Here is a 26,870-nt window from a genome sequence, read left to right on the forward strand (position 1 = left end):
GAGGTTGGAATGGAAAAATATAAAAGAAAAAGCTTTCTGCACTTATGCCTCCGGATCAGCAAATTCTATCTACAATGCAGAGACTGAATCATGATAGTTTCAGAGCAAACAATTATGTTGAGTTGTTCATATAAATCAACCCTGAGAGCGGTGTGCTCTGGTAATTGGTTTCATTATTGAACTTCTCTTTCCATTAAGAGACTGCTTCTGAAGTTCCACTGAAATCTACCTAACTCAAGCCCATTAGAACTAATCCTGTGGAAGCAAAGGACAAGCCATTTCCCTCTTATAATCAAGGGCCCTTCAATTATTTGATGAATGCCATCGTGACCCCACTCAGTTTTCTCATCTCCAAGCTACATGTTTGTTGTTGCTTCAACCTTTTCCTGCAGTTCATGAACTGACAGCTCAACAGATGCAGCTGCAGCATCCTAACAACATTTTCTGTGGCAAAGTTAGAGAATATGCTGTCATGAACTCAAAACAAAGCACTGCATGTGTGTGTGTGCATGCGCGTGTGTGCATGCACTCACGCTTTCTTTAAAAATTTCTTCAGATTTTTAAAAATTAAAGTAAAAAATAAAGCAACAATTAAGCAACCTAAAGCAACTGGAGAAAACAACTCCAGTTGCTTAATGCCTATTGCAGTCATGCCCTCCACCGACAGCAGAACAAATTGGTGATGGTAAAGACTGGAGGAATTCTGTGGCAGGGGTGGCTTGGGCACACATACGGGTTCTCACAATGAATGCCTTGAAGGGCCATAGGTTGCCCATCTTTATCACACATTAGAATGGGTGGCAAAAATAAAGAAAGAAAGAAAAGCACAGTTTCATCAGTACAGATGTCCACACAAAATCAGTGGCAGAAAACTTGCCTGGCTGCCTAATTTGGACATGGATCTCTCTCTGAACTGGTGAGGCTTTATTTTATTTATTAAATTTGAGGTTTCAAGAAGCACTGTAAAAGTTAAGATGTATTGTCAAAAAGAAATAGAAGGAGGAGGGAAGATAAATGGCAATACAATGAAGGGAATGCGTACTAAAGAATAACTATGGATGATTACCAGAGAAGCTGAAGGAAGTCCAAAAAGATTTAATTTGTTAAAATTTGGATAAAATTGTATAATTTTGTTGAAAAATTAATAAAAAAATATTTTAAAAAATTTGTATACTGACCTTCATCTGTAGATCTCAGGGCGGTTCACAGCGTAAAATGACTAGATAAAAAACTAAAATACATAATAAAAACAAGAGCAAAACAAATCAATAACCTCCCCCCCCCCCACTATCCCACAAAGACATTTAAAAGGATATAGGATGTTAGTTAGCCAAAGGCTTGGTTGAAGAATTCCACCACCAAAAGCAGCAAGCCACCTATTCTCTCTTAAGAGGAGAGAATAAAACACATACTTCAAGCTTCCCTTTCATCACTCCTAAACTGTACATAAATCAGACACCGAAGCAAATTCAGGTCTTTACACCAGGAAGACAATCTGTAAAAAAGATCACAGAGTACAGCAATTGTAATATCCTTCCCTGTTTATTAGCAGCTGCAGTCATGCTTTGAGTCTCAATATAGAAATACATTCCTGTCCCAGAAAACCATCTGAAATATAGTCAATCACTGGGGAACAAAATTTTTGTTGTATTGACACCTGCAGTTGTTCTAACCTAATTTCGACGTGCTGATCTGAAGTTGGTTTTGTTCTGTAAGCTCTAGTTTTTTTTTGCAATTCATATTTTTCACTTTTCACCATAATCTTTGTTTTTCACAATGCAAGAATTCAATATTTTATTAAACACATAGCCAAAGCAGTACAATATGAGTATAAATGTAAGTGACTTATATAGCATTGAGCAGGACATGTACAGCATTGAAAATGACATGTATATCTATGTACAGTTGGAGGTATGCAAAAAAAATGTATTCCCTTGGGATACACAGTATACTGGGGAACATTTTTTTTTCCATTTTCTTTTGCATGAGATTTTTCAACTGTTCTTATATGTTCTTTCAATGCTGATTTCAAATCTGTAATTGATTTTCATGTACATGCTATAGTTATCTTGCAATTTCCGACTTTTGCCGATATGTCTTATTTACACTGGGGATAAGTGGACACTGACATGTTGATCTACCCTAACCACATGGTAATTATTGTTTTGTAAACTTAAATTTTCTTTATTTTTACAGTTTTGTAATCTAAATATTTGTATTTTTCAGATCGGACCATGGCTTCTTCAAGTAGACAAAAATGTGTAAACAAGCCTGATGCCTTTTGTTATGCTATTATTGCTTGGTCAATACAAAGGGTGTTGGCAAGAAAAACCAACCTATCCCAGTATTCCTTCAGCAGTTAGACCTATCCCATACTCTGAGGAACTCCCAATTCCAGTTTTTAAGGGGTTCGTCTCTTCTGAAGATGAAGGAAGTGAACCTGGTGAGGAGCACAACTGGATCATCTGTGTGGATCTCAAAATGGTCAGCAGAAAGGCTTTACCAAGTACCTGAATAACAATTGTAGATACCACCGGGAAACAAAAATAGAAGTCACTTGTATGATCCTTGGGTTCTTGCCAAACCATGGGAACCCCAAAAGGCATACTCTTCCGTTTTCCTTTTGTCCAGTTTCTAAGCATTTCCTCACAATTGTGATAAACAATATGCAGGGCCCATTTCTTGTCTTGGTCGCCATGGGGAATTTCAAAATAGCTTTTATAAGCATGCCTCACAAACACTGTTATATTGCGTCTTTGACGAGGAAGTGTGTAGCAGCCACATACATAACAAAAGGGATCAGGCTTGTTTACACATTTTTATCTACTTGAAGAAGCCATGGTCCATTCTGAAAAATACAGATATTTAGATTACAAAACTATAAAAATAAATAAAAACTTAGTTTGCAAAACAATAATTACCATGTGGTTAGGGTAGTTCAACGTGTCAGTGTCCACTTATCCCCAGTGTAAATATGACATATCGGCAAAAGTCGGAAATTGCAAAATAACTATAGCACGTACACGAAAATCAATTTCAGATTTGAAATCAGCATTGAAAGAACATATAAAAACAGTTGAAAAACCACATGCAACAGAAAATGAAAAAAAATGTTCCTCAGTGATAAGCTATCACATTAAAATGAATGGTTGTATCACATCAACATAATGCATACTTCTTCCCATTACCTGACTGCCTCCATAAAGATGTAAAACACCACACTGAACTTAATTTTAAGCATTACCCCAAGAACAGGATGATATTAGCACAGAGAAGTTTCTTTTTAATAGTTAAGATGTTTTATTTTAATAGCTTTAAATAGAAAGCTTGTTTAAATTAAAACTGACGAAGTACTCAAAAACAGTTGATTACTGTATGTTAAAAACACCTAAGAGTAGAGATGGAAAAGAATGTTGATTTTTAAGTGAACCAACTAGCACAGAGATTTCCAAACTGTGTATCGTGACACGTTAGTGTGTCTGTTGCAGTGTGTAGGTGTATTGTGTGAATGCTCCCCACACTCCTCCTGGGGCTGGAAAGGAGTTAGTTTAACCTCCATTTTGCTAGTAAAACTGAATTACCATGTTGCAAAATGATGCATGTCTAAAAAAGTATGTCACCGACATGAAAAGTTGTTAAAGTACTGGACTAACAGATAGTGCAAAGCCCAGGTAGCTTGAACAGCTGAGAGCCTACAGTCCTTGAGGTGTCTTGTTTTCCCGTGGCCAAGATGTGGGGAAAACATGACCTCTCTGAAGTTGAGAAGTTCGAAAAGAGTAAGCTGAAGAAAACCAACAGCTCAATTCCTAATCTGAATGGGGGAGGGGGAAAAAACCTCTTGCAAGAGACTACATGTGGGGTGCATGGATAATAATTTTATGTATGGAAAATACATGTTGCATGAAAGAAGGTGGGTTTGAATAACAGTTAAGCCAGGGTTCAGGGCCAGATCACTAACCTGGAGAAGTAGTCTAATTTATTGACAGCTGCATGAATTATTATAGCTAGGAAGGGGCAAGCAGAATATAAAATGGAAGAATGGTATAAAGAGATGCAGGATATAGCTATTAATGATAAATTAACATGTGTCATTAAGGTAAGAAGGGGAATATGTAGGAGAAATGATTTTGAGGAGATATGGAGGGTGATTTGTAGAATTTGTTCTGTTAAAACGGAAAGTAGTCAAGAGGTGTTGAAATTATGGGAGGTTGGGTAGTTACAATGGAATAGTCTCGGGGGTGGGGTTCTAAAAAAAAGGTAAAAAAAGTGAAGAATTCTAAAGAAAAAAAAAGAAAAGACAGTATCCATTTCTACATCACTGAATCGCCATTATCTTTTACATTATCTTTCCATATTTTATCCGTACTTAGTTACATATTGTATAATATGTATCATTCATAAAACACATATAATTGCAGTTGATAGAGAATTGTCTGATTTATAAGAATCAAATATATTGCAGCTATAAAGTGTGTACCATCCTGTAGAACACCAGGACATAGAACATAACAGCTGCCTAGCAGCTATGAGATTATAAATCAGTCCACAGCAGAACAGATTATACTGTGCCTTATATGAAATTGTTTCCCCACCAATCGTATGAACAGCTTTTATAATTTACAGTAATAAATCTGTATTTTATGGACTCCCCAGCATTTGTTTCTGCATAAGCAGACTGAATTGGAAACAGAACAGATAGTACAAAGAAGAAAGGCCTCCTTGAATAAGCAGTCTTTTGAATTCAGCCTTGCGCTATACAGTAGTACTAAAAGCAATTGTTGGTTATGGAGCTCCATCTAGGGGAAGTATTTATATAAAGCAGGATGGTAATGAATTGGCATCAGATTTAAAACAAAGCAAATAGCTGCGGTGGGAAAGAGAAACCCCAGGACAAGAATTTAGGAGATAGTAACGGCAATTACGTCACTGAGCATTGTGTAGCTCTGGGGTAATGGAAGAGGAAGAATATGAAGCTAAAGGAGAAATGGACAGAAGAAGGGGCTAAGACTCTGGTCACAATGTTGCTAGGTTGTTGTTGTTGTTGTTTAGGCCCCATACATTAAAGGCACATTCAAAGCGCCTGGCTTCCTAAAAAAAGCATCCTGGGAACTGCAGCACACCCCTTTCAGAACTACAATTCCCACCACTCTTAACAAAATACAGTTCCCATAATTATTTGGGAACGGTATGCTCTCTTCTCAGAAATAGAGAGGAAAAACACAAGGCAAAGATAAGCATGCATGGAGATTACGTTCCAGGCAATTGCATGTAAAGCTGAAATTGCATACAGTCAGAACAACGCTGGAACCAACCCCGCACGACCATCCCTACCTTTCCGAAGCCGGTGCACAAAGAGGGACTTGACCACCGTGCAAAGCAGAGAGCTTTTAAGCTTTCTGCCTTGCTTACTGAGTTCTGAGAGGCTCTCATGGAAGCTCCCTAGAGCCTAGTAAGCAAGGAAAATCCAGCGTGGAAAGAGCTTTTAAGCTCTCCACCCGGCGTGCATTTAATTTGTGCGATTTCAGCTGGCCGGCCACTAAGCATGTAAAATATACAAGATTCAAGGATGTTGCTGTTGTTTCGTTGTTTAGTCGTGTCCGACTCTTCATGACCCCATGGACCAGAGCACGCCAGGCACTCCTGTCTTCCACTGCCTCCTGCAGTTTGGTCAGACTCATGTTTGTAGCTTCGAGAACACTGTCCAACCATCTCGTCCTCTGTCGTCCCCTTCTCCTTGTGCCCTCAATCTTTCCCAACATCAGGATCTTTTCCAGGGAGTCTTCTCTTCTCATGAGGTGGCCAAAGTATTGGAGCCTCAGCTTCAGGATCTGTCCTTCCAGTGAGCACTCAGGGCTGATTTCCTTCAGAATGGATAGGTTTGATCTTCTTGCAGTCCATGGGACTCTCAAGAGTCTCCTCCAGCACCATAATTCAAAAGCTTCAATTCTTCGGCGATCAGCCTTCTTTATGGTCCAGCTCTCACTTCCATACATCATTACTGGGAAAACCATAGCTTTAACTATACAGACCTTTGTTGCTGGGTTAGCCCTTTGTTAATCTAGTGCCCTCCAGATGTTTTGGACTACAACTCTCATGAGTCCTAGCCTGCACGTGCAGATGGGAATTGTAGCCCAAAACTTCCAAAGAGCACCAGTTTCACAAGTTTCCATGTTGCCTTCTGAAACATGGAGACGATAACACTGACTTACCTGTTTTACACGGCTGTTTAAGAATTACAAGAGGTGGTTGGTTGTCATCCATCTGTCTCAGGAGACAATGGAGGAGTGTGCCTTTGGGGATGAGGGCAAACTGCTAGAAGGTTGCTTGCTGTTGCTGTAGAGACTGATATAGGAGAGACATGTTTTGTTGCAGCTGGTGCAGATAGGCACCCAATTGTGCTGCTGCAGATGCACCACGGCATTTCTTCTTTCTGTGCTCCTCCCAGGGGGTCATTCCTTCTCTGGTCACTGCTATAGATACACATATAAAGTACTTTTACAAAGCACTACATTAAGAACTAAGGGAAGACCAGGACAGCATGGAGGGAGAGCAAGTCTGCTCACTGTACCCCCTACCCAATATGTGCCCATCTAGGCCAGGTAGACCTTCTTAAATGGCATTCACTTTCTACATCTGCCCTACCCCCTGGCTAAACAACCATTTGCACCCACCATCACCCATTTGTTAACTTCCATCTCTCCTACTCCACTTCTCCCAGCCACATTACCCCTCCCATGTCTCACTGTCATGGTAGCCTTAAAATGTTTCAAGAATACAACTATTTCTCAACAAGGCAACATTTTTGGAGTGCGACCCTCATTGAGTGCAAGGAACTCACAGGTCAAATACTGATAAAAACAAATCGATAGTTATCTAGAATCATAAACTTCATATAGAAGATGGGAAGTTAAAGGTGAGAGATGGGGTGAAATCTGAACCAGGGAAGCTCCTGGTTCACAAGCTCTGTCTCTTTGTCAGCATGTTATGTCATTGCTTATTGCTTATTGCTATTATTATAGTAGGGCATATAAAGGTAAAGGGACCCCTGACCATTAGGGGTTGCGGCGCTCATCTCGCTTTATTGGCCGAGGGAGCCAGCATACAGCTTCCGGGTCATGTGGCCAGCATGACTAAGCCGCTTCTGGCGAACCAGAGCAGCGCACAGAAACGCCGTTTACCTTCCTTAATGGAGAGAATTTCACGCAGCCTTTAGCTCTGACAGTGCCAGTCAGCTGGCATGTGCCCATACATGATGTAGTGACTGTACATCAGGGGTAGGCAACCTAAGGCCCATGGGCCAGATGCGGCCCAATCGCCTTCTGAATCTGGCCTTCATGTAGCATGTTTCCTTTTATTTAAAATGCATCTCTGGGTTATTTGTGGGGCCTGCCTGGTGTTTGTACATGAGTAGAATGTGTGCTTTTATTTAAAATGCACCTCTGGGTTATTTGTCGGGCATAGGAATTAGTTCATTCCCGCCCCCCCCCCCAAATATAGTCCGGCCCACCACATGGTTTGAGAGACGGTGGACCGGCTCAGGGCTGAAAAAGGTTGCTGACCCCTGCTGTACATCATACTGAATCTTGACCAGGGATGGGGACACATGGCAGTGATAGGCAATCCAGAGGCAAAAATGGGTGGAACGGCAAATGTGACTCTTACCTTTCTATAATAGGTTCAATTCCAGCCACACACAAGTCACAGGTTCCTACACACACCCACACCTCCATCCATGTAAGCAAGAGGCATTATCAACTAAGATAAAAGGCTAAATATGGGATATAAGGATATTCATTTATCAACGGTATAGATTTATATCCTGCCCTTCATCCCTTTTGAGATCCTAGAGTCATACCCTCTAGCATTCATCTGAGGAATGTTGGAGGGTATGAACACACAGAGTCATTTTTAAGAGTGACAGAACTACGACACATTCTCTCTCCCTACCCCCCGGAGTGCACAGGGTGGGGTTTGCCACGACTTCCCACTTCACCCACTGAAAAAGAGTCAGAGAGCAGTTGCCTGTTAGCACAGCCAGAGATACTCTACATGACATACATTGTCCTAGACTCAATGGGCCAATGGCTGAACTCTGTATATAAGCAGCTTCATAATATTACTCTACTACTAGCAGTAATTACTGAATTGTGTTTTACATGTGTTGGATGGCCTTCTGCCATGTAAGGTTTAGTTTACCTTCCTGCATCGCAGGAAGTTGGACTAGATGACCCTCGGGATCCCTTGCAATTCTATGATTTACAACTATACCAAAAAAATAGCTACTTTAAAAACAGTACAAAACAATACAAAAACAATTTTTAAACAATACAAAATGAACAAATGAGGAAGAGATCTGTTTTCATCCAGCCAGTAAAGCTTGTTGGAAGAAAAAAGAAGAAGTCGTCCCACTGTTTCCATTAAGTACAAAGAGTGGCTGGCCACTGTATATCAAGAGCAATACTGTTTTCCCACAAAACAGGGACCTCCTCCCTGAAAGCTCTGCTCCAAATTACTCTGGAGCAGGCTACTGATATAATTGTAGAATTGGAAGAGATCCTGAGGGTTATGTACTCCAACTACTTGCAATGCAGAAATCTCATCAAAAGCATCCATGACAAATGGCCATCCAACCTCTGCTTAAAAACCTCCAAGGAAATAGAGTCCACCGTCAAGGGAACAGCTCTTACTGCCAGAAAGTTATTCCTGATGTTTGGTGTAAGTCTCCTTTCTTCTCACTTGAAGATATTCATTTGGATGAATGCCTTCCCCCTCCAGAGCAGGAGAAAACAAACTGGCTCCATCTTCCATGTGACAGATATTTGAAGCAGTGTTAGAAACTCAGATATATAAACTAAGCACCAAATGGCTCCTTATACCAAGGTTACAGTCACCGAAATGGAATGTCTGGTTGCCATTTTGGGGCAAGACAGCTGTGAAGTCTTATTTTTGCAAAGGATTGACTGACTGTGATTGATTGTCAGTTAAACATCTGGCTAGTTCAGATGACAACCTTGAGTTAGGTTAAGAACTTTTGAGAACTTAAAGAAGGAAAGTCACTTTACCCAGGAACAGTCCACATATATATTGGCCTATACCTACCTCTTTTTCTTAATGGTGACACAAACCATTCATAACGTAAGAATATTCTTCGCAACTGTGAGCAGGGCAGTGGAGTGCGGTAAGTGAAGACAAGCTACAACAATTAACTATAACGTTGTTCACCACTATATGGTGCTGTCCTGGAGCCCAGGCATCTTCACTTGGTTGCCTGGGACCCAGCTAATTTCAAACACTACTTTGAAGATGGCTATCCTATCTCCTCTCAGTCTCCTCTTTTCCAGATTAAACATACCAGATTCCCTCAATTGTTCCTCATAAGGTTGGGTTTCCAGATCCTTGATCATTTTGGTTGCCCTCCTCTGCACACGTTCCAGCTTGTCAACATCCTTCTTAAATTGTGGCGCCCAGAACTGGACACAGTATTCCAGGTGTGGTCTGACCAAGGCAGAATAGAGTGGGACTATTACTTCCCTTGATCTGGACACTATACTTTTGTTGATGCCGCCTAGAACAGCGTTTTTTGTTTTTTTGCTGCTGCATCACATTGTTGACTCAGGTTCAGCTTGTGGTCTACTAAGACCTCTAGATCAGTGGTTCCCAATTAGCTAATTACTGAGGACCCCTTATTTTTCAGAAGTCAAGCCACAGATCCCCTACTTTTGAAAAATTTGATAACTCCATGGTAGTTACCTCTGCAAAACAATTTTTTGAACAAAATGTGGGTTAGCTCTTAATAACCAAAGGATTTTAGGTACACTAAAAAACAGACCAGGGCTGAGTGATATCTGGTTTTCAACATCGTGATATATCAGCAATTAAACATCACAATATTTCGATATGTCACTATGTCTGAAATTGGAGATCAGGCGTGGGGATGAGGGAAGAAGCTGCAGAGATTGGATGGGTGGAGGGAGGAAAGGAGGCAGAGTCACCTCCACTGCATGGGTTGAGTAGGAAGGGATTGGGATGGGGGGTATGCATCAGTGGGGCAGCCATTGAAGATGTACCTCCACTGTGGCTGCTGCTGCTTTCCTGCTGGATGAGAAAAGCTGCTCCACCTCAGTGCCAGGGGAAGATAGTGCCATGGTGCCTTGAACTGAGGGTGATCAGCTGCCCTGTTTATCATCCTATTGGTGGTGCCTTGAAATCAACTGTCCTCCCTTGCATGAGGAGTGATATATTCCTGCATATTGCAGGGTCAAAATTGTTATTGCAGTGTGATTTCAAAACCAATTTTGGCCAGTATATTGTTGTTTTAGACCATAAAATTTGTGATATTACCATGCAAAAATGACAAAAATTTGTTGGGGGGAGGCAAGGGATGGGGCCGTGGACCCCCTGGGTGCATTCCAAGGACCCCCAAGGGCTCCTGGACCTCTAATTGGGAACCACTGCTCTAGATCCTTTTAACGCGTACTTCTTTTAAGCCAGGTATCTCTCACCTTAATGTTTGTTTAGTTGGTTCTTCCTGCCTAAGTGTAGAACCTTACATTTGTCCCTATTGGAATTCCATTTTCACGTATATGCAGCTCTGTGTGTATGAAGCTCTGCTCACTACTCCTCTATAATTTAGTGTAGAAATATTTCTTATTTATTTTGTGCTTTAAAAACCACACATTTAAAAATATGTACTCTTAATATTGAGCCACACTAATATAAGTGAGATGCCAAATTATGTTCTTATTACTAAATTTGTATGTTTATCCTCCAAGAAACTCAAAAGTAATGTACATGGATTCCAACCCACTGCCTCTCATTTTATTTTATTTTATTAATTATGCAATATATTTCTATCCTGCCAAATTGGGATTCAATGCGGCTTATAACATTTCAAAAATCAGTTATAAAATAAAGAACAACAAAAACAAGCTGGTTAAAAGCAATACTTAAAATACATCACAATATATCTAAACCCAGCAATTGTAATTTGCACTGACAGCAGCCCAGTCATCAACATAATCTGCATCTTAATTTCCAAATGCATATATTCTATATATATTTGCCACTTAGGCTGAAAGAGGGAAGGCATCTCAAAGTCACCTTTCCGCAGGAGCCGAAAGAGGGAGCAGGGCCAGGGCCAAAAAGATCAGCAGCCCAATTCTGTATGCTTTTACTGCAAATATTCTTGAGATCAATGGTTTACTCTCATGTGAGCATGCAAAATATTCGGAATGCAGCCCTGAAGCCCAGTCCTGCACATTTGCCTGGGAGCAAATCCTTAACTCCAGTTAAGGTTACTTACTTCAAAGTAAATTTGCAAATATGACTGGGGATGGGCTTCAACAGGCAGGCAGAAAAACAAAAAATAACTGCAAATTGTCTGCGTACCTCCCCCCAACAGCAGGCACTGAACTAAAGCACCCCAAAAATCAATTGGCAAGCACATCCACCCTTGCTCCATCCATGAATGGCTCAGGTAGCCAAATGGGGGGATTATTTTTGGAGGGCTGGATTTGCAAGAGGATTTTGGTCTCCCCTCCCCCATCCCCTTTTAGTTTCTGGAGCGGAAAACAAAGAACAAGCCGCAAGCCCTTTACATTGAGCGATATGGTGGTGGTGGAGAAATAACAATAAAATAAAATAAAATAAACATCAATTTGCTTAAGCCTGTGTGTGCGCGCGCGCGCGCGCAAGACAAGCGCTCTTGGGAACCGGTGAAGGTGATGGAGGAGACACAGTAAGAATCCCCGATGGAGTCAAAGAAAAAGAAAGAAGCGGCACCGTTGGAGGGGTCGTAGAGGAAAGAAGTCACTGAGGATGCCGCTTCCTAGAGATTTCCTGTGGCGAGGGTGCCTTTCCAAGCTAGGAAGGGAAGGGATGGCAGAGATCCCGATGATCCTTCTATGGAAGCGTACGCTGAGATAGGATGGACTTGCCTGGCTTCAGGCAGCAGGGTCCTAGAGTCCTACCCGTTTTGATCACAAAGCTTAGGAACCACTAACTCGGCTTTCGGAAGGAGCTCCCACGTCTCCTTCCCAATGCAGCTGCCGCAGCCGAAAAAAACTCCAGAACGCCCGAACCCCGGGGCACTTGTACAAAAAGAGGGGCTGCCACACAAAACGGGGCTGTCAGGGGGGCTGGGGGCGGTCTGTAGAGTAGGTATCAATTAAAAAAAGGATGCCATGCAACCTATTGAGTATAAAATGCACAACTTGTACAGCTAGAGCAGGGGTGGCCAACTCCCAAGAGACTGTGATCTACTCAGTTAAAAACTAGCAGCGATCTAAACCCTTTTTTGGGGTTCAGGTCAGAGCTTTTTTTAGGGGAGCCACAGTTGTTCAGCTTCTTTGGAGGGAGCCGATGATCTACCAGTGATCTACCGCAGACGTCCAGTGATCTACCGGTAGATCACGATCTACCTGTTGGGCATGCCTGAGCTAGAGCATCAAACCTAGCTCCTGGGGATATGGCTAATATTTTGAAATTACTGAATGTCTTAGAATAAGCAATTTGCTATTAGCGTCTTCTTCAGAAACAACTGCTTCACAGCATTTCTGTATTATTGGTCCCAAGATTTATGTGGGGGGGGGGGGTTTACACGAAACCTTAATAATCAGAACAATGCTATAAGTAAACTGGAAATATAATGAAAAACCAACATAATAACAGATACTAGCTAATTTGTTAGTGTATGAAGCATGAAAAAAGGAGAAATAATAGTCATAACATGCCTTCCAACATTTCTCTGATGAAAATAGGGACGCCCCGTTCCATATTTCTACTATGTATACCCCACACATCTTATTGGATTGCCTCATCACTCTGGGCAGCTTCCAACACATTTAAAAACATAATAAAACATCAGACATTAAAAAACTATACAAGATTGCCTTCAGGCAGCTCGGGGGTTGGATAACTCCATACCCTCCAACATTTCTCTCTTGAAAAGGGGGACATCTATCATACCTTCCAACATTTCTCCAATGATAATACAGTACAGACATCCTAAGGAGAAGCGGGACATTCCAGGATCAAATCAGAAACTAGGGCAGCTTCTCTAAATCAGGGACGTCCCTGGAAAACAGGGACCCTTGGAGGGTCTGACATATTTAGCAATATGATCACCATGCACAGGAGGTATGTGGCAAACCAACTGATGAAATATTCTAGATTATGAGAAGGAATTGGGGTGTGTGGGGGGGTTATTAAAAAAATGTAATCCTTTGAATGAATACTCCCTTACTTTAACTTCCTTCTTTCTAAACCCACTTCCTTCTCCTTTTGGTATTTCTTGATACCTCCTTTCCTACTATTCCACATTCACCACAAATCAGCTTTGTTGTTACTTTGCAAATTAAAAATATTCAGCTGTTAACTTGATGGGATGGTGCATATTTTGATATGCCACCTGGTAGAGAAGTAGTGTCTACCTTTCAACAGTGGGCAAAAAAAATGGGGGTGGCGCCCTGAGGAACAAAGTGGATGCTGCCATATTTGACATGAATCAGAACAAAGTCATATTTTTGCTGGAAATTTGCTGGAAGTTTTCAAATTTAAAGAAGGAAAGTTAAAAAGCAGCGAAAGAAGAAAATATTCAAAATAAAGGAATGGGTGGGGGAAATTAGAAGCAAAGAACAAATAAGAAGGTCCTGCTTCTCCCATAGCTGCAACCTTGGCTTCAAACTGACCTCAGCCATGGCTCTGACTCTCCTTCTCCAACTTGTTGTGTTTTACAGACTCCCACTTTACCTCTCAGCCCAACCCCCCTACTCAACTCACATCATGCAAAAATTCCAGGCGCAATGCTTAAAACTCTACTTCAAAATTCTCTTTTGTCTTCCAAATGAACTCTGGGTTGAGGGATGGACCCCTCCCATTTGTTTTTCTTAATGGCCCATTATCTTCCCCTTGTCTTTATTACTGGCTGATCTCCCAGGTGATTATCAGGCTGGCCTGGCTGATCCAGGAATTAGGAGTGCCCAGGTATTCAGACTAACACCCCACCCCATGGCCATAACCAAGAAGGGGCAGCTGCCCCACAAATCAATCAATATCAATAAAAAGCAACACAAATTTGAGGTTCTGCTCCCCAACAAAAGCCTGCCCCTCTAACAAAAATCCCTGCTATGCTCATGCCCCCCCCCAATTTGCAAGACTATACTTCAATCAAGGCAGCACCTCCAATCCTCGTTTTGCTCTTAAACTAATATAATAGCAACTACTACACTAAAAATATTTCTGGAAATAGAAAGCTAAGAAACCCCGCTTCAGAATTTTTGCCATGAAGAAACAGCCGTGTTCTCTGAATATAACAGACCCCTCAAAACGCAACAAAACCACCCTTCTGCTTGAAATTAGAACATTTCTTAAGCGAGGGGTCTAACTGCCTACCCAGTGTTAGTCATATCATTTATTTGTGCATCAGCAGACACACATACAAACCCAATGCACACACAGGAACCAGTATTTCCCAAAATAAAGCCCACTCATATCTCAATAATGCAATGCCTATAGTGTAAAAGGGGGTGTATGGGGTGGGTTGGTACCTCTGGTGGGGGACACATTGTGTTCCTTCTTGGGTAGTTTGCCCACCTTTGGTCTCCAATGTGTACTCAGCTTTCACCTGTGGCTCCTAGATGCTGTCAGCATGCAACAGTGACTACACCCCATGAAACTGCTTTGACTGGCTGGCTAAGGCAGGTGAGGGTAGCCAATAGCTCTCAAACCCTTGGTTAGGGACTTCCCCTGCATGTGAAGAGAGGCTCTGGTGGATTGAGTGGACTGTCAACAAGGTGGTTTCTACATGTGCTGTAGTGGCAAGTGAGTGACGGATGGGGCCTGTCAACCTGGGAAGGTAGCCCATCTAGGCATGGGCATAGCGGGGCGGGGGGCGGGGAGCTGCTCCCCAAATCAATAAATACAAATCATTACAAATCTGAGGTTATGCCCCCATAACAAAAATCCTGGCTACGCCCATGCATCTTGGAGAAGGAAAACTCTGATCCTAAACCTCTGCTGCCTCGTGGGACATCTTTGAGAGAAAAGGCTAAGGAGTAAGCCCTACACGTGCGTGGAGTTCCTAAGGCTCCTGCACCCAAACTGGTGCCAAACATACCGGTCTTTCCTTTGAACCACATTAGCGAGGCCGAGGGTGTGCGTCTTGTCATCTGGGCAGCTCAGGACTTCCACACACACTGCCCAGGCTTGCGCCCTGAAAATGTTGCTTCACTGCAACTAACACAACAGTTTGATTTCACTCCCACTGTCTCTAAAGATAGGTGGATGCCAACAACATACAGTGGATGCTCAGGCTGCGAACGTGATCCGTGCAGGAGGCACGTTCGCAACCTGCAGCGCTGTGTCTACGCATGTGCGGGTTGCGATTCAGTGCTTCTCCGCATGCGCGACCGCCAAAACCCAGAAGTAACCTGTTCCGGTACATCCGGGTTTCAGTGCGTCTGTAACCTGAAAAAACACAACCTGAAGAGTCTGTAACCCGAGGTATGACTGTAGTGTGTTGGCACTGTGGTCTAAACCACTGAGACTCTTGGGCTTGCCGACTGGCACGCTGGCAGTTCGAATCCCCGCGACGGGGTGAGCTCCCATTGCTCTGTCCCAGCTCCTGCCACTAGTAGTTTGAAAGCATGCCAATGCAAGTAGATAGGTACCACTGTAGCGGGAAGGTAAACAGTGTTTCCGTGCGCTCTGGTTTCTGTCATGGTGTTCTGTTGTGCCAGAAGCGGTTTAGTCATGCTGGCCACATGACCCAGAAAGCTGTCTGTGGACAAATGGCAACTCCCTCAGCCTGAAAGCGAGATGAGCACTGCAACCCGTCACCTTTGACTGGACTGAACCATCCGTGGGTCCTTTTACCTTTACACCTAGTGTGTTAATAATAATGTGTGCTTTTTGAACTCCCTTGCACGAAATGTTGACAGCTCTGACAAGTGATCGTCACATCTCCATACATGCCCTGCCAAGACCGAATTTGGGGGGGGGGTCCAAGTTCAAATCCCCCATTCCACCACGACGCTCACTGGGCTAGGGAGGCTTTCTTTCAGCCTAACCTACCTCAAGAGGCTGCTGCGTGAGGATAATTGTCGGGCAGGAAGATCGGGAGCTCGGAAACGCATCCCTGCACTCCTGAAAGGAACAACAACAATGGATGGGGTTTTAAATAATAACCTTTTATTTTATTTTGCATATGGATAAAATCAACAAATTAAACGCAGCAAGCGAGCAGCCGACATTTCTGAAACTGACAGCCGACGACCATGGCCACCTCTTCCCAATCTGGGGCAAAGATCAAGCCGCAGAAGCCGAGGGGCGGAATCGGGGGGCAGCCCAAGGCCCTCGGGGTGCGCAGGCCTCAGGCTCCGCTAGGCCCAAGCCCCCTTCCCCTTTTCCGCCTTCCCTGCCTCTTCCGACCGCAGCCTCGGCCGCCTCCCACAGGCCAGCCCGTTCCACCGCCCCCATGCGGCCGGAGGCTCCCTCGGCTACTGAACAGCCTTCCTGCCTGCTTCCCTTCTGTCTCTCTATCCCCCACCCCCCACCCCGTAATTACGGAGCCGCCGCTGTCTCTCCCCTCTCTCCGTCCTCCTCCATTCCCCTTCAGGCGAGCAGCCAGTCTGAGGGCCGGCACGGGCTCGGTCCCTCCTCCGCGGCGGGGGCTATATGGAGCCGGCGAGGCGCTAATGAGGCGGCGTGCGGCAGCGGCAGCATATATACCCAGCCGCTGGGGCTGTTCCGGGCGGTCGTAACAGGAGCCGCTCCTCAGGCAGGCAGCTCGCCCGCCCTTTCCTGGGACAGGGACCATCCCCAACAGCGGCAGCGACGGCGGCGCCCCCGGCGCCTTTCCCTTCTCCCTCGGTGCTCCTTCCTGACGGGCCTTCTTCTGAGGAAACGAGGGATGGCGGCGGCCGCCCCGACCCAGCTGGAAGCCGGTGAGTCTCGGGTGCCGCGGGGGCTGAGGCGGAGGCTGCCTCCTTGGGCTTCCCTCGCCCTGCTTTAACCTGGCTTCTTCTTCTTTTCCTCCTCAGAGCTGTACTACCTAATTGCCCGCTTTCTCCAGTCCGGACCGTGCAAGCAATCTGCCCAGGTGTGAAGGGTTTGTGGGCAAAAGCTAGCGTGGTTGTGGTGGTGGTGGTCGGTCGGGGGGCGGCGGCGGTCTTGTTCTAGAATGGAGCTGGTTGTTTTTTTTTTAAGTCGGGGTTGTGGGGAAGGGACCTCTATTGCCTCCCCTCACGCTCTTTGTGTATCTGTATGTCTTTTTCCTCAGGTACTGGTGGAGGAGCTGGAAGAACACCAGGTAATGTCCCAGCATGTGGTCTGAGTGGGGTTTTTTTTGGGTGTGTGTGTGAGGGATTGATTAATGCCGAATTAATACATGCCTCCTCTTCAGCCCTTGACCCCAATCCTCGCTTCAGTAGCCGTGCAAATGCCCTCCTGGTTCGTAACCCCTTCCCACAAATCTTGCTATCCGTGAAGAACTTGTTGGGATAGGTATTAATTGCACACCTTTGCAACGAAGCCTCCGTCTCCACCCCCTCTTATTTTGTTTTTAAATTATATTTATTCACCGAGCAGCTGTCTCAATTTAAAGAAACCGTGCTTGCTTTTGGTGACCTTTCATTTGGCTCTTAAAAAGATAAAGAAAGAAAGAGGGAGGTGTTGCTACTATCAGTCCTGGTTTCTTCCTCCACCCTTCCCCCACCCCACCCCAAATGTGACAACACAGGACATGCAGTTTTTATCTGCTCAGGAAAGGAGCATTATTTCCCCCTGTAGTGCTTGCTTGTGGGACGCCCTGGGGTGGCAAATGAGTGAGAGAGTGGGTATATTTTGGTCAAGGAGCTAGTAGAGGCTTTGTGGAACGGCCAGATAGGCTTTCTTTTCTGAAGAACTGTTCCAGGCCAACAAAGGAGAAGCTGCATGAAATGTAAAGGGCTCTCTCCCACACTAAGTAGGACAGCTTTTACATGTAAACCTATTTTCCTTTATCTTCAGAAGTTTTTTTCTTTACACCCATCTGGTGAGTGTAAGTGACATGGCATGCAGCTGTAAGAATCAGTGGGGGAGTTGTTGGGAGATAAGGGAATCATTTGTTTTCTCCATTTCGCACTCTTTTAATTGCAAGACCTGTATCTCTTCCTTGCACCTCCTCCCCCGCCCCACTCAGTTGATCCCAAGGCGCCTGGATTGGCAAGGCAAAGAGCATCGAAGAAGTTTTGAGGATTTGGTGAGTGAAGGCTGGCTTTTAAACTTGCAGGTGGGGTCGGGGTTGCTTCAGCTATGGAAGATATGGCAGAGTTATTGCCTTTCTCCTTCTTTTCTACTCCAGCCGAGGGAGAAAGGAAAAGTAATGTTAATATTAGTCACTTGGGAAGGGGTTCCTGGTTTATTTTTTGTGTGAATCGGGGAACGGGGAGGGTTATCTGAGGGCACGTACAAAGCTCAGGCCAATGATTCTGCACATACCAAGCTGGAGTTCCGTGTTTGCAAATGAGAGTTGCCTGCTGATTGGTTGCAGCTTTAAAGATAGGAACTGAACAGAAGGGTTTTTTTTTTTTTTTGCAGCATTCGAAAGAAAAATACTACACTCTCACTGCATAGCCATATTATGTGGAAACAGAGCATTTGCTGATAGATATTTATTTTACACTTTAGATCAAAATGTAGAATGTAAACAAATTATAGAGTGAGTCATTATATGTTAAGTTTTGCTTATGAATGGTGAAGATCAGTATGGAAGTACATTGCTTTAAACATCGTAAACATTCATATTTGCTTGAGAAATAAAGGAATGGTAATTCTTGCTGACCAAAAGGAGAATGTAAATAGGGAGAAGGGCTGAAAGTTTATTGGAAGGCAATCCTTGGATTCATTTCGTTTTTACAATTTGTTCTGGTGAGATGATAATGTGGCACATCAAGTTATGAGCTGTGAGAAGTGTATTAGTGCGAACTGATTTACTGAGTATAAAATATTACATATTTTTAGAATACATTTCTGGTTTTGATTCTAAAATGGGCTATGTCATCAAATGCTGGAGTATGCCAGTTGCTGTGTGTGGCGATCATTATATGGAATATGATGTTAAAGTCAACATTGTATGGTTGCTTCTGCTGGTACTGTAGCAGTTAGTGTAATTGCTCACTACTTTTTTGAATTATAAACTATCTCTTATGTCTGGTACTCCTGTTTGATTTAGAGGCGCCTGAGGAAAGGAAGACTATTGTTACTCCTCTGATCTAAACACTACTGATGTGTTTTCTGTCCACCTTGATTCCATAGGTTTGTTTTTTTGCAGAATACAAGTAGTTCTGAAAATTTTGCTCCTTTCCCTTTTAGCCTTTTACTAATGCACTGTGCTAGATGCTGTATGATGTTGTTATTTTTTATTGCTTTTTTGTTTCTTATAGATTGTATTTTATTATAATTTACATTCCATAGAATTCATGTTGTAATACAATAAAATATCAGGAAAAGGAAGCAATAAAATATGCATATTTAATGTGGCCATATTGTGGACTAGCTGAATGAATCTCATTGACCGCTGTCTACCTATGACATTTTGAGGACCCCTGATATTGGCCACTGGGCATGTTCAACTGTTTAGTGGGTACTTCACTTCAGATTGTAATATATTATAAATGATGATCTGAAGCTGCTCACTGGGGCTAATTCCATCCCTTAGTTCGTGTATGGGGAACGGTCCACTAGCATGGCCAGTGATCAGGAATAACGGGAGTTTTATTCTAACACCACCTGGGGTGATATGGGTTCCTCATCCTTAGTGGAAGCTACTAAGGATGGGCTGCTGGTCTTTAGCAACATATTTCATCTCATGGAGTAATATAAACATACCTCCATATTTCCAGGTTGCTGAGTGTGGCTTTTGAAATTAGATATGAGAGGAAAAACTCGTGTAAGCAGGGAAGAATATGATTTAGTTTGTTTGAATGGACCCTTCTGTCCTTGCCCAGTTTAATTTTTCCACTGTTTGAGGTCAAGCTTCTCTCCCCCGACCCACTGTCTTTTTAACGCCAGCAGGAAAATTAAACCAGCAGAGGCAAAACAGAAACAAGCCAGTACAATTAGAATATGAAAAACAACTGATGGAAAACCATGTAAAGAATTGTGTGGCAAGATTTGTAATTTCTTATAAGCAAGAAGTTGCATTTCTTCTTCCTTCTTTTTTTGCTGATCTTATGACTGGGAATAAAGTGAATTTAAGGAGATCAGATTAATTAATTTCTCTTAAGTCTTCACTGACTTTTCAAGGTACTTAAATATTTCTGACATTCATTTCAGGAAACCTTCCTTTGATTGTGAGTCAATGATCAAGCTTTATAGGTATGAAATATTACTTGGATAGCAGTATGGTTGTTAATACTTGGCTGGTATATTTACACAAGCAAATACAATAGTAATTGCTACCAGTACTTGTGACACCTATTTTACATGGCAGAATCTTTCTGTAAGGAAAGGTGCTCCTATTCTATTGCTGCAAGTGAACAATATACTCAACCAATACTGGTGGTTATACCGTATTTTTCGTCCCATAGGACGCACCTAGTTTTTTGGGGGGGAAATAAAGGAAATTTTTTTTTCTTTATTTCCCCCCCAAAAAGCAGGTCGGAGAAACCGAACCAGGTCGAGGAACAGCGGGATGGCGGCGCTGCGCCTCCCTGCTGTCCCCCGAGCTTGTGGGGCTGGCCGATGTCTGCCCAGCGCGAGGGGCGCTCTGATTCAGGGCGCCCTGCCCGTCGGGTGGCAGGCTGCTATCTGCAGTGTGGGGAGCCCTGCGGGGAACTCCTGCAGGACTCCCCACGCTGCGGATGTCTGTCCGGCACGCGGGGCGCTCTGCTTCAGGGTGCCCCGCCCGCCGGGCGGCAGGCTGCTATCCGCAGATTGGGGAGCCCTGCGGGGAACTCCTGCAGGGCTCCCCACGCTGCGGATGTGTTCCCGAAGCGCCAGGCGCCCTGAAAGCAGAGCGCCCGACGCTCCGGGAAGCAGGCTGCTATCCGCAGCCTAGACATCCCTGCGGGACCTCCCACAGGGCTGCCTAGGCTGCGGAAGTATTCCTGAAGCGCCGGGCGCTCTGCTTTCAGGGCGCCCGACGCTCCGGGAAGCAGGCTGCTATCCGCAGCCTAGACATCCCTGCGGGACCTCCCACAGGGCTGCCTAGGCTGTGGATGTGTTCCCGAAGCGCCGGGCGCTCTGCTTGCAGCGCACCCGGCGCTCCAGGAAGCAGGCTGCTATCCGCAGCCTGGACAGCCCTGCGGGACCTCCCGCAGGGCTGCCTAGGCTGGGGATGTCTTCCTGAAGCCTGGAGAGCGAGAGGGGTCGGTGCGCACCGACCCCTCTCGCTCTCCAAGCTTCAGCGAAAGCCTGCATTCGCCCCATAGGACGCACCCAGATTTCCCCTTCATTTTTGGAGGGGAAAAAGTGCGTCCTATAGGGCGAAAAATACGGTAATTAGAAATGATCATGCATTCAGCACATTTGTACATTCTATAGTGGAAGAAAAATGGTTGTGAATATGAGTTGCTAGAGGTTGACAGATCTAGTTGTTGGTTCTCTGAATTCACAGAGCCATGCCTAGTTTTAATTTATGTGACTATAGTAATAGACCAATGCAAGGTGTTCAAGGAGGGTTGAAACTAGGCTGTTTTTCACCTAGGTCAAAGATCCCGTTTGGCACCTCCATGCACATTTGCGTTCACACACGCAGGCAGTGAGCCTCAATAGTGCCTGTCTGGAGGCTTCACCTGGGGCAAAAAACCATGCTAGTCCCCCCGTAGCTAAGGCACTCTCTTCAAGTTATATTTTCCTTAAACGGAGGCAATATCTTTTAAACAACCTTTTTTACCCCAGAAGGTTGTGTTTTTGTTTTTGTTTTGCCTTGCCCAGGTAATCCTGAGAGCTGCAATCTGAAGGTACTGAGAACTGCCTATCATATAATTAAAGTTATTAAGTTTCTTGTGTGCATATATAGATGTGCTTTAAACTTACCGAGAAAAAGCTGGATGATAATTTATTGAAGATGTGTTAGACTTGGAGTTGACCATTTGCATGGATGAGTAGATTATCAGACCCGAGTCTCCTTGCTCTGGGGTGTTTATGTGCTTGTCTTTGTGGACTTATATGCAAAGCTAGTACGGGATTCCCTGCATACTGGCAGGCCTTTTGACTAGATATGATTCTTCTAAATCTGCAGTTCTTCTTAAAAGGCATCTACCAAACTACTCCTGACCCATTCTGAAGATGCAAAGGATAGTGTCAGAACTGGCCTTGAGCCTTAGGGTAAATAGTGTTATTTTGACGAACAAGCACAACATCAGCATAGTCATTTTCATACTTGGGATCCTAGTTAGCTGCTTTATAACCTTAGACAATTGATCCATCATGCTCAGTATTGTCTACAATGACTGTTGGTGACTCTCCAGGATTTCAGACAGGGAACATTATCAGCCCTGCCTGGAGATGCAACGATTGAACAAGAGACCTTCTGCAGGCAAGCAGATGCTTTTCACTGAGCTACTATTACTTTTTTGTAACTATCTAAACTGGAGCAGATGCTCTTGCTTTAGATAAAGCCCCTAATACATTGCCATTTGGGAATTAAACTAGTTTGCTACTAGTGTAGTCTGGAGTATATATGCAAAGAAGCACAATAACAATACGATGTGCAATGCACTGTGCAGATATGTTCTAATAAGTCTCAACTGCTTTTCAGACTGAAGTCCCTCTCCAAGTAGTGTTCTAAATTTAAAATATGTAGTAAAAGGCAATTTTGTAAATAAAATCAAAACAGCAAGATAAAATATAATTCGCACAGACCAGCAGAAGACAAACAAGGCTGAAATAATTAACTTGCCCTGAAAAGAGACCAAAGGTATCTCTGGAGGAAGACTGCAGAGCAAGTGCAGATAGGATCGTGGATTAAATATTTTTGTAGCACATTTTCAGTGTAAAAAATGTTTTACATGCATACATTGTCTCAGTTGCTTTTGCAGGCACCAGGTAAGGGAGGTTGATATTATTTCCTTCATAATGCAAATAAAGAGTATATGTGTCTTAATATGTAAATTATAGCAAAAAGTCTAGATGGTCATGATGTCATATAATTCATTAGCTACAAGTGCCAGAAAGGCTGGACAGTGGTAAAGTCCAGCTATGTGAGCCCTGCTCAGAGTAGACTTATTAAAATTAATGAACGTGACAAACTTAGGTCCTCTAATTTCAGTGGGTGTACTCTGAGTAAAAATTGCATGGTTTCAGCTTTTCCTCTAGCTCAGAAGACTAGAGGCAAGGCTGCCCCAAAGCTATTAGTGGTGATGGGGTTCTGCCATAGGAGCCAATTCCTAGCCACCCCATAAAAAATATTGATAGGCAGTGTCATTCAGATGGTGTCCATGCACTGCATCATTTGATTATGTGGGGGCAAGGCTTAGTTGGGATCCCCAATATTTTATTCAAGGTAGGACCCCTGGGTTCTGCTTATGAACTATAGTGTAATCAGAGTAGCCCTCTTGCTAAAGCGGTTGGACCACCAACTGCATAACAACAAATCCTGTTTAAGAAGCACGAATATTCTCCCCATTCTCTTTACTGGCAGCTATTTTTACAAAACAAAGCAGCTTCATTGTTTTGTTTCTTCCTTATCTTGACATGCCCAGGACTCCAAATGTCTGTCCAATCATACCTGTTTGCTAGAATCAAGTGGCTTTTTATTTACAGATTAATTGGCCTCTGGTCTACCCTTTCAGGGCTTCATACCAAGGGTGAAAACAAATTGCGCTATTTAGTTGTTCACTTTGCAAATGGTTAAGGTAACTATTGATTTGCAGCACTGCATTAAATGTACTGAGCCACCAGAACCCAGCTATCTTTTGTTCTGACCTTGGTTAATTTGGTTTTTATTCTCCTGCCTGTCCCATTCTGCCTCTGGTCAGCTAGGCAGTTATCTATGACAATTCCATCAGGACAAAAGAATAATAATAAAAAGAGGGATCACTTGTATAGGTTACACTGATGTAATTAATTTATAGGATTCCCTGTCATAATATATGATTATGGCCACTATCTTAAATTATCTTTAAAAGGGCTTTGATAGCTTTTTGACAGATAGATTAATAGTTTGTAGGCAACACAGATGAAACAAACTTGGAGCTTCAGAAGCAGTATTATTCTGAATACCAGTTGATTGAATTGGCTGTGTGTGTCACATTATTTGCTTCATTCTCCAATTTGTGAGCTCCCTAGATGGGTCAGGTTGACCAGTGTACCCAGCAGTGTGGTGGACTTGATGGACCTTTGGCCTGATAAGAAGAGCAATGATGGATCAGGCCATAGCCAAGAACTTCTTGTTCTTATAGTGGACAACTAAATCCCTGTTGGAACAGTACTTTCCCTGATGCAGCAGGGTTCATCTTAAGTCCTTGTTTGTGAAGTTGGGAGCATTGAACTTTCTGAGGGGAGTAACTTGTATGCCTGGTGCATAGACATGTGATACTTAACTAGACAAACAACCTTCTTATTGACTAGTAGAATACAGGTATTCTTTTGGCACTAGAACTCTACATCTCTCCTGCTTTTTAGAATGTTGGGGGTAGGATTATCTACTGCTCATCTACTGGTGGTCAACATGGTGACTTCCAGATGTTTTGGACTTATAATTCCCAGGATGCCTAACCATCAGCCATGATGGCTTGGGCTAATGGTTTTTAATCCAAAATGTCTGGAAAGTACCATTTTGGCTATCCCTGATCTAACTTAACCTGGGGGGCGGGGGCGGAGAGAGGATACTAGGCTTCCCGTCTTTCTTTTTAGAAAAACGCCCAAAGAGCCGCAACTGTATAGTGCACACACTCTCTCTTTCACACAAACTAGCCCACGTTTCCTACCCTTTACCTGCAGGAAATGGTGGGAACCATTGGGCAGGAGTGCTCACACCTTGTGGCTGGGCAGGCAGACTTTGGAAGGGATGCCTGGGAAAGGCATGCCAGGTGCTGGCACTGTGGTCGCAGCAAGAGCCTGCTGCGCTTAGGACACTGCACCGCTGCCACATGCTGAAGCACCGCTGCTACCTAGCACTCCACCCATATCTCGGAGAAGCTGTTCTCTGACAGGGCGGCCATGCATGGCCAAGCAAGGGAGGCAGTGGTCAGCACCAACAGCAGTGGCATCATGGGCAGCTGGAGCCCTCGCTTTGCGCCCCACAAAAAAGCCCTGGAAAAATATTCCCCCCAGATGCCATTTTAGGCATCTGATTTCCATACATGTCTGGAATTTTATTCTATACCTTTGAGTTATTTTATTCTATACCTTTGAAGTTTATATTGTTTTTCAGGCCAGATATTGAAAAATCAAAAAAGTTATTTCTATGCCAGATAATTTTATTTGTTCAGGTATCAGTGTTCTATCTGTGTAGATGGTTCTTTAAAAAGAGGAACAGAGACTTAAACATGAGATTTTTTGCAAATTATCTCTCCTTGTGAATATGTCAGTTCAGATATGCCAATAAAAAAAATCAACAAGATATAAGAAATACCTTGGGTAAGGAATCTGTCAGCTTTAGTACTCTGGGGATTTATTGTTGTTGTTTTTAACAACTGGAAATCATTTCACCTGCATAAAAATCTTTCTTTGAAAACTGTGCTACTATATAGTATTTCCCCAACCTTTGATTTAAATGTGTTTCGCTGTGGCAGTGTTACTTAACATTCAGCCTTTATTAAAAAAATTTCTTGCCATGAGCCACAAATTTACATTATAACTTTAAAAGTTAAAGAAATCCTTGGGAACTCACTGTTTTTAAGGAAAGGGCTAGTGCTCTGATGTTTTTTATTATAATGATTTTATGTGCAGTAGTACCTCTGGTGGGGAACACTTCGTGCTTCTTGGGGGGTAGTTTGTCTTCTTTGGTCTCCACCCTGCACTCAGCTCTCACCTGTGGTTCCTAGAAGCTGTCAGCATGCAAAACTGGCTACACTTGGGAAACTGCTTCGACTGACTAGCTAAACCAGGTGAGGGTAGCCAATGGTTCTCTCAAACCTTTGGTGAGTTAGAGACTTCCCTTGTATTCAAAGATAGGCTGTGGCGGATTGAGCGGAGGGGACCAATAGTAAGTCCAACGATCAAGAAGGTGGTTTCTGCACATGCTGTAGACAGACGTGTGGGGCAGATGGGGCTTGTCAATCTGGGAAAGTACCGTATTTTTCGCCCCATAGGGCACACCGGCCCATAGGGCGCACCTAGTTTTTTGGGGGGGAAATAAAGAAAAAATTTATTCCCCCCCCCCCCCGGCGCGGGGCTGGGGCGGGGGTAGCCCGAGCTTCTCCCGACCCCAGCCCCCCAGAACAGGCTGCTATCCGCAAGCCTAGGGAGCCCGGCAGGAAGTCGCGCCGGTCTCCCCAGGCTTGCGGATATCTGCCCGAAGCTCAGTGCACCCCAGGCTTCGGGATGCAGGCAGCTCTCCGCAAGCCGTGGGAGCCCGGCGGGAACTCCCGCGGGCTCCCAAGGCTTGCGGATAGCTTCCTGAAGCCTGGAGAGTGAGAGGGGTCGGTGCGCACCGCCCCCTCTCACTCTCCTGGCTTCAGCGAAAGCCTGCATTCGCCCCATAGGACGCACACATTTTCCCCCTTCATTTTTGGAGGGGAAAAAGTGCGTCCTATAGGGCGAAAAATACGATAGCCCATCTAGGAGAAGGAAAATCTGAACCTAAACTTCTTTGGGAGAAGAAAAGCAGTAAATCCTGCACAAATATGGTTGGATGGCGCCTTATAACCTCCTTCTGGCAACTCCTGCAGCCAAGCTGGTACCAAACATAGTGCTCTGCTTTCTTTTGGACCACATCAGTGAGG

At 43.9% G+C, this 26,870-nt stretch overlaps 1 protein-coding gene and 1 long non-coding RNA gene across 2 annotated transcripts in view; one reads left to right on the forward strand and one right to left on the reverse strand.

Annotated features, from left to right (window-relative positions):
- Window positions 1-1,185: 1,185 nt before the first annotated feature.
- LOC310754349 lies at window positions 1,186-16,673 on the reverse strand. Its single transcript, XR_014543735.1, has 4 exons — window positions 16,554-16,673; window positions 16,072-16,143; window positions 6,210-6,470; window positions 1,186-2,848 (listed from the first exon to the last, which is right to left on the reverse strand). It is a non-coding gene; the product is annotated as an uncharacterized lncRNA (long non-coding RNA).
- BRWD3 (bromodomain and WD repeat domain containing 3) overlaps window positions 16,176-26,870 on the forward strand; it is a 78,002-nt gene continuing 67,307 nt past the window's right edge. Inside the window, exons 1-4 of the mRNA XM_083595785.1 lie at window positions 16,176-16,943; window positions 17,040-17,098; window positions 17,279-17,308; window positions 18,179-18,238. Coding sequence (XP_083451911.1) covers window positions 16,205-16,943; window positions 17,040-17,098; window positions 17,279-17,308; window positions 18,179-18,238 — 888 coding nt within the window. The 5' untranslated portion in view covers window positions 16,176-16,204. The remainder of the gene's footprint in view (window positions 16,944-17,039; window positions 17,099-17,278; window positions 17,309-18,178; window positions 18,239-26,870) is intronic.

This window comes from Podarcis filfolensis (assembly GCF_964270895.1).
Source record: "Podarcis filfolensis genome assembly, chromosome: Z".
NCBI lineage: Eukaryota > Metazoa > Chordata > Lepidosauria > Squamata > Lacertidae > Podarcis > Podarcis filfolensis.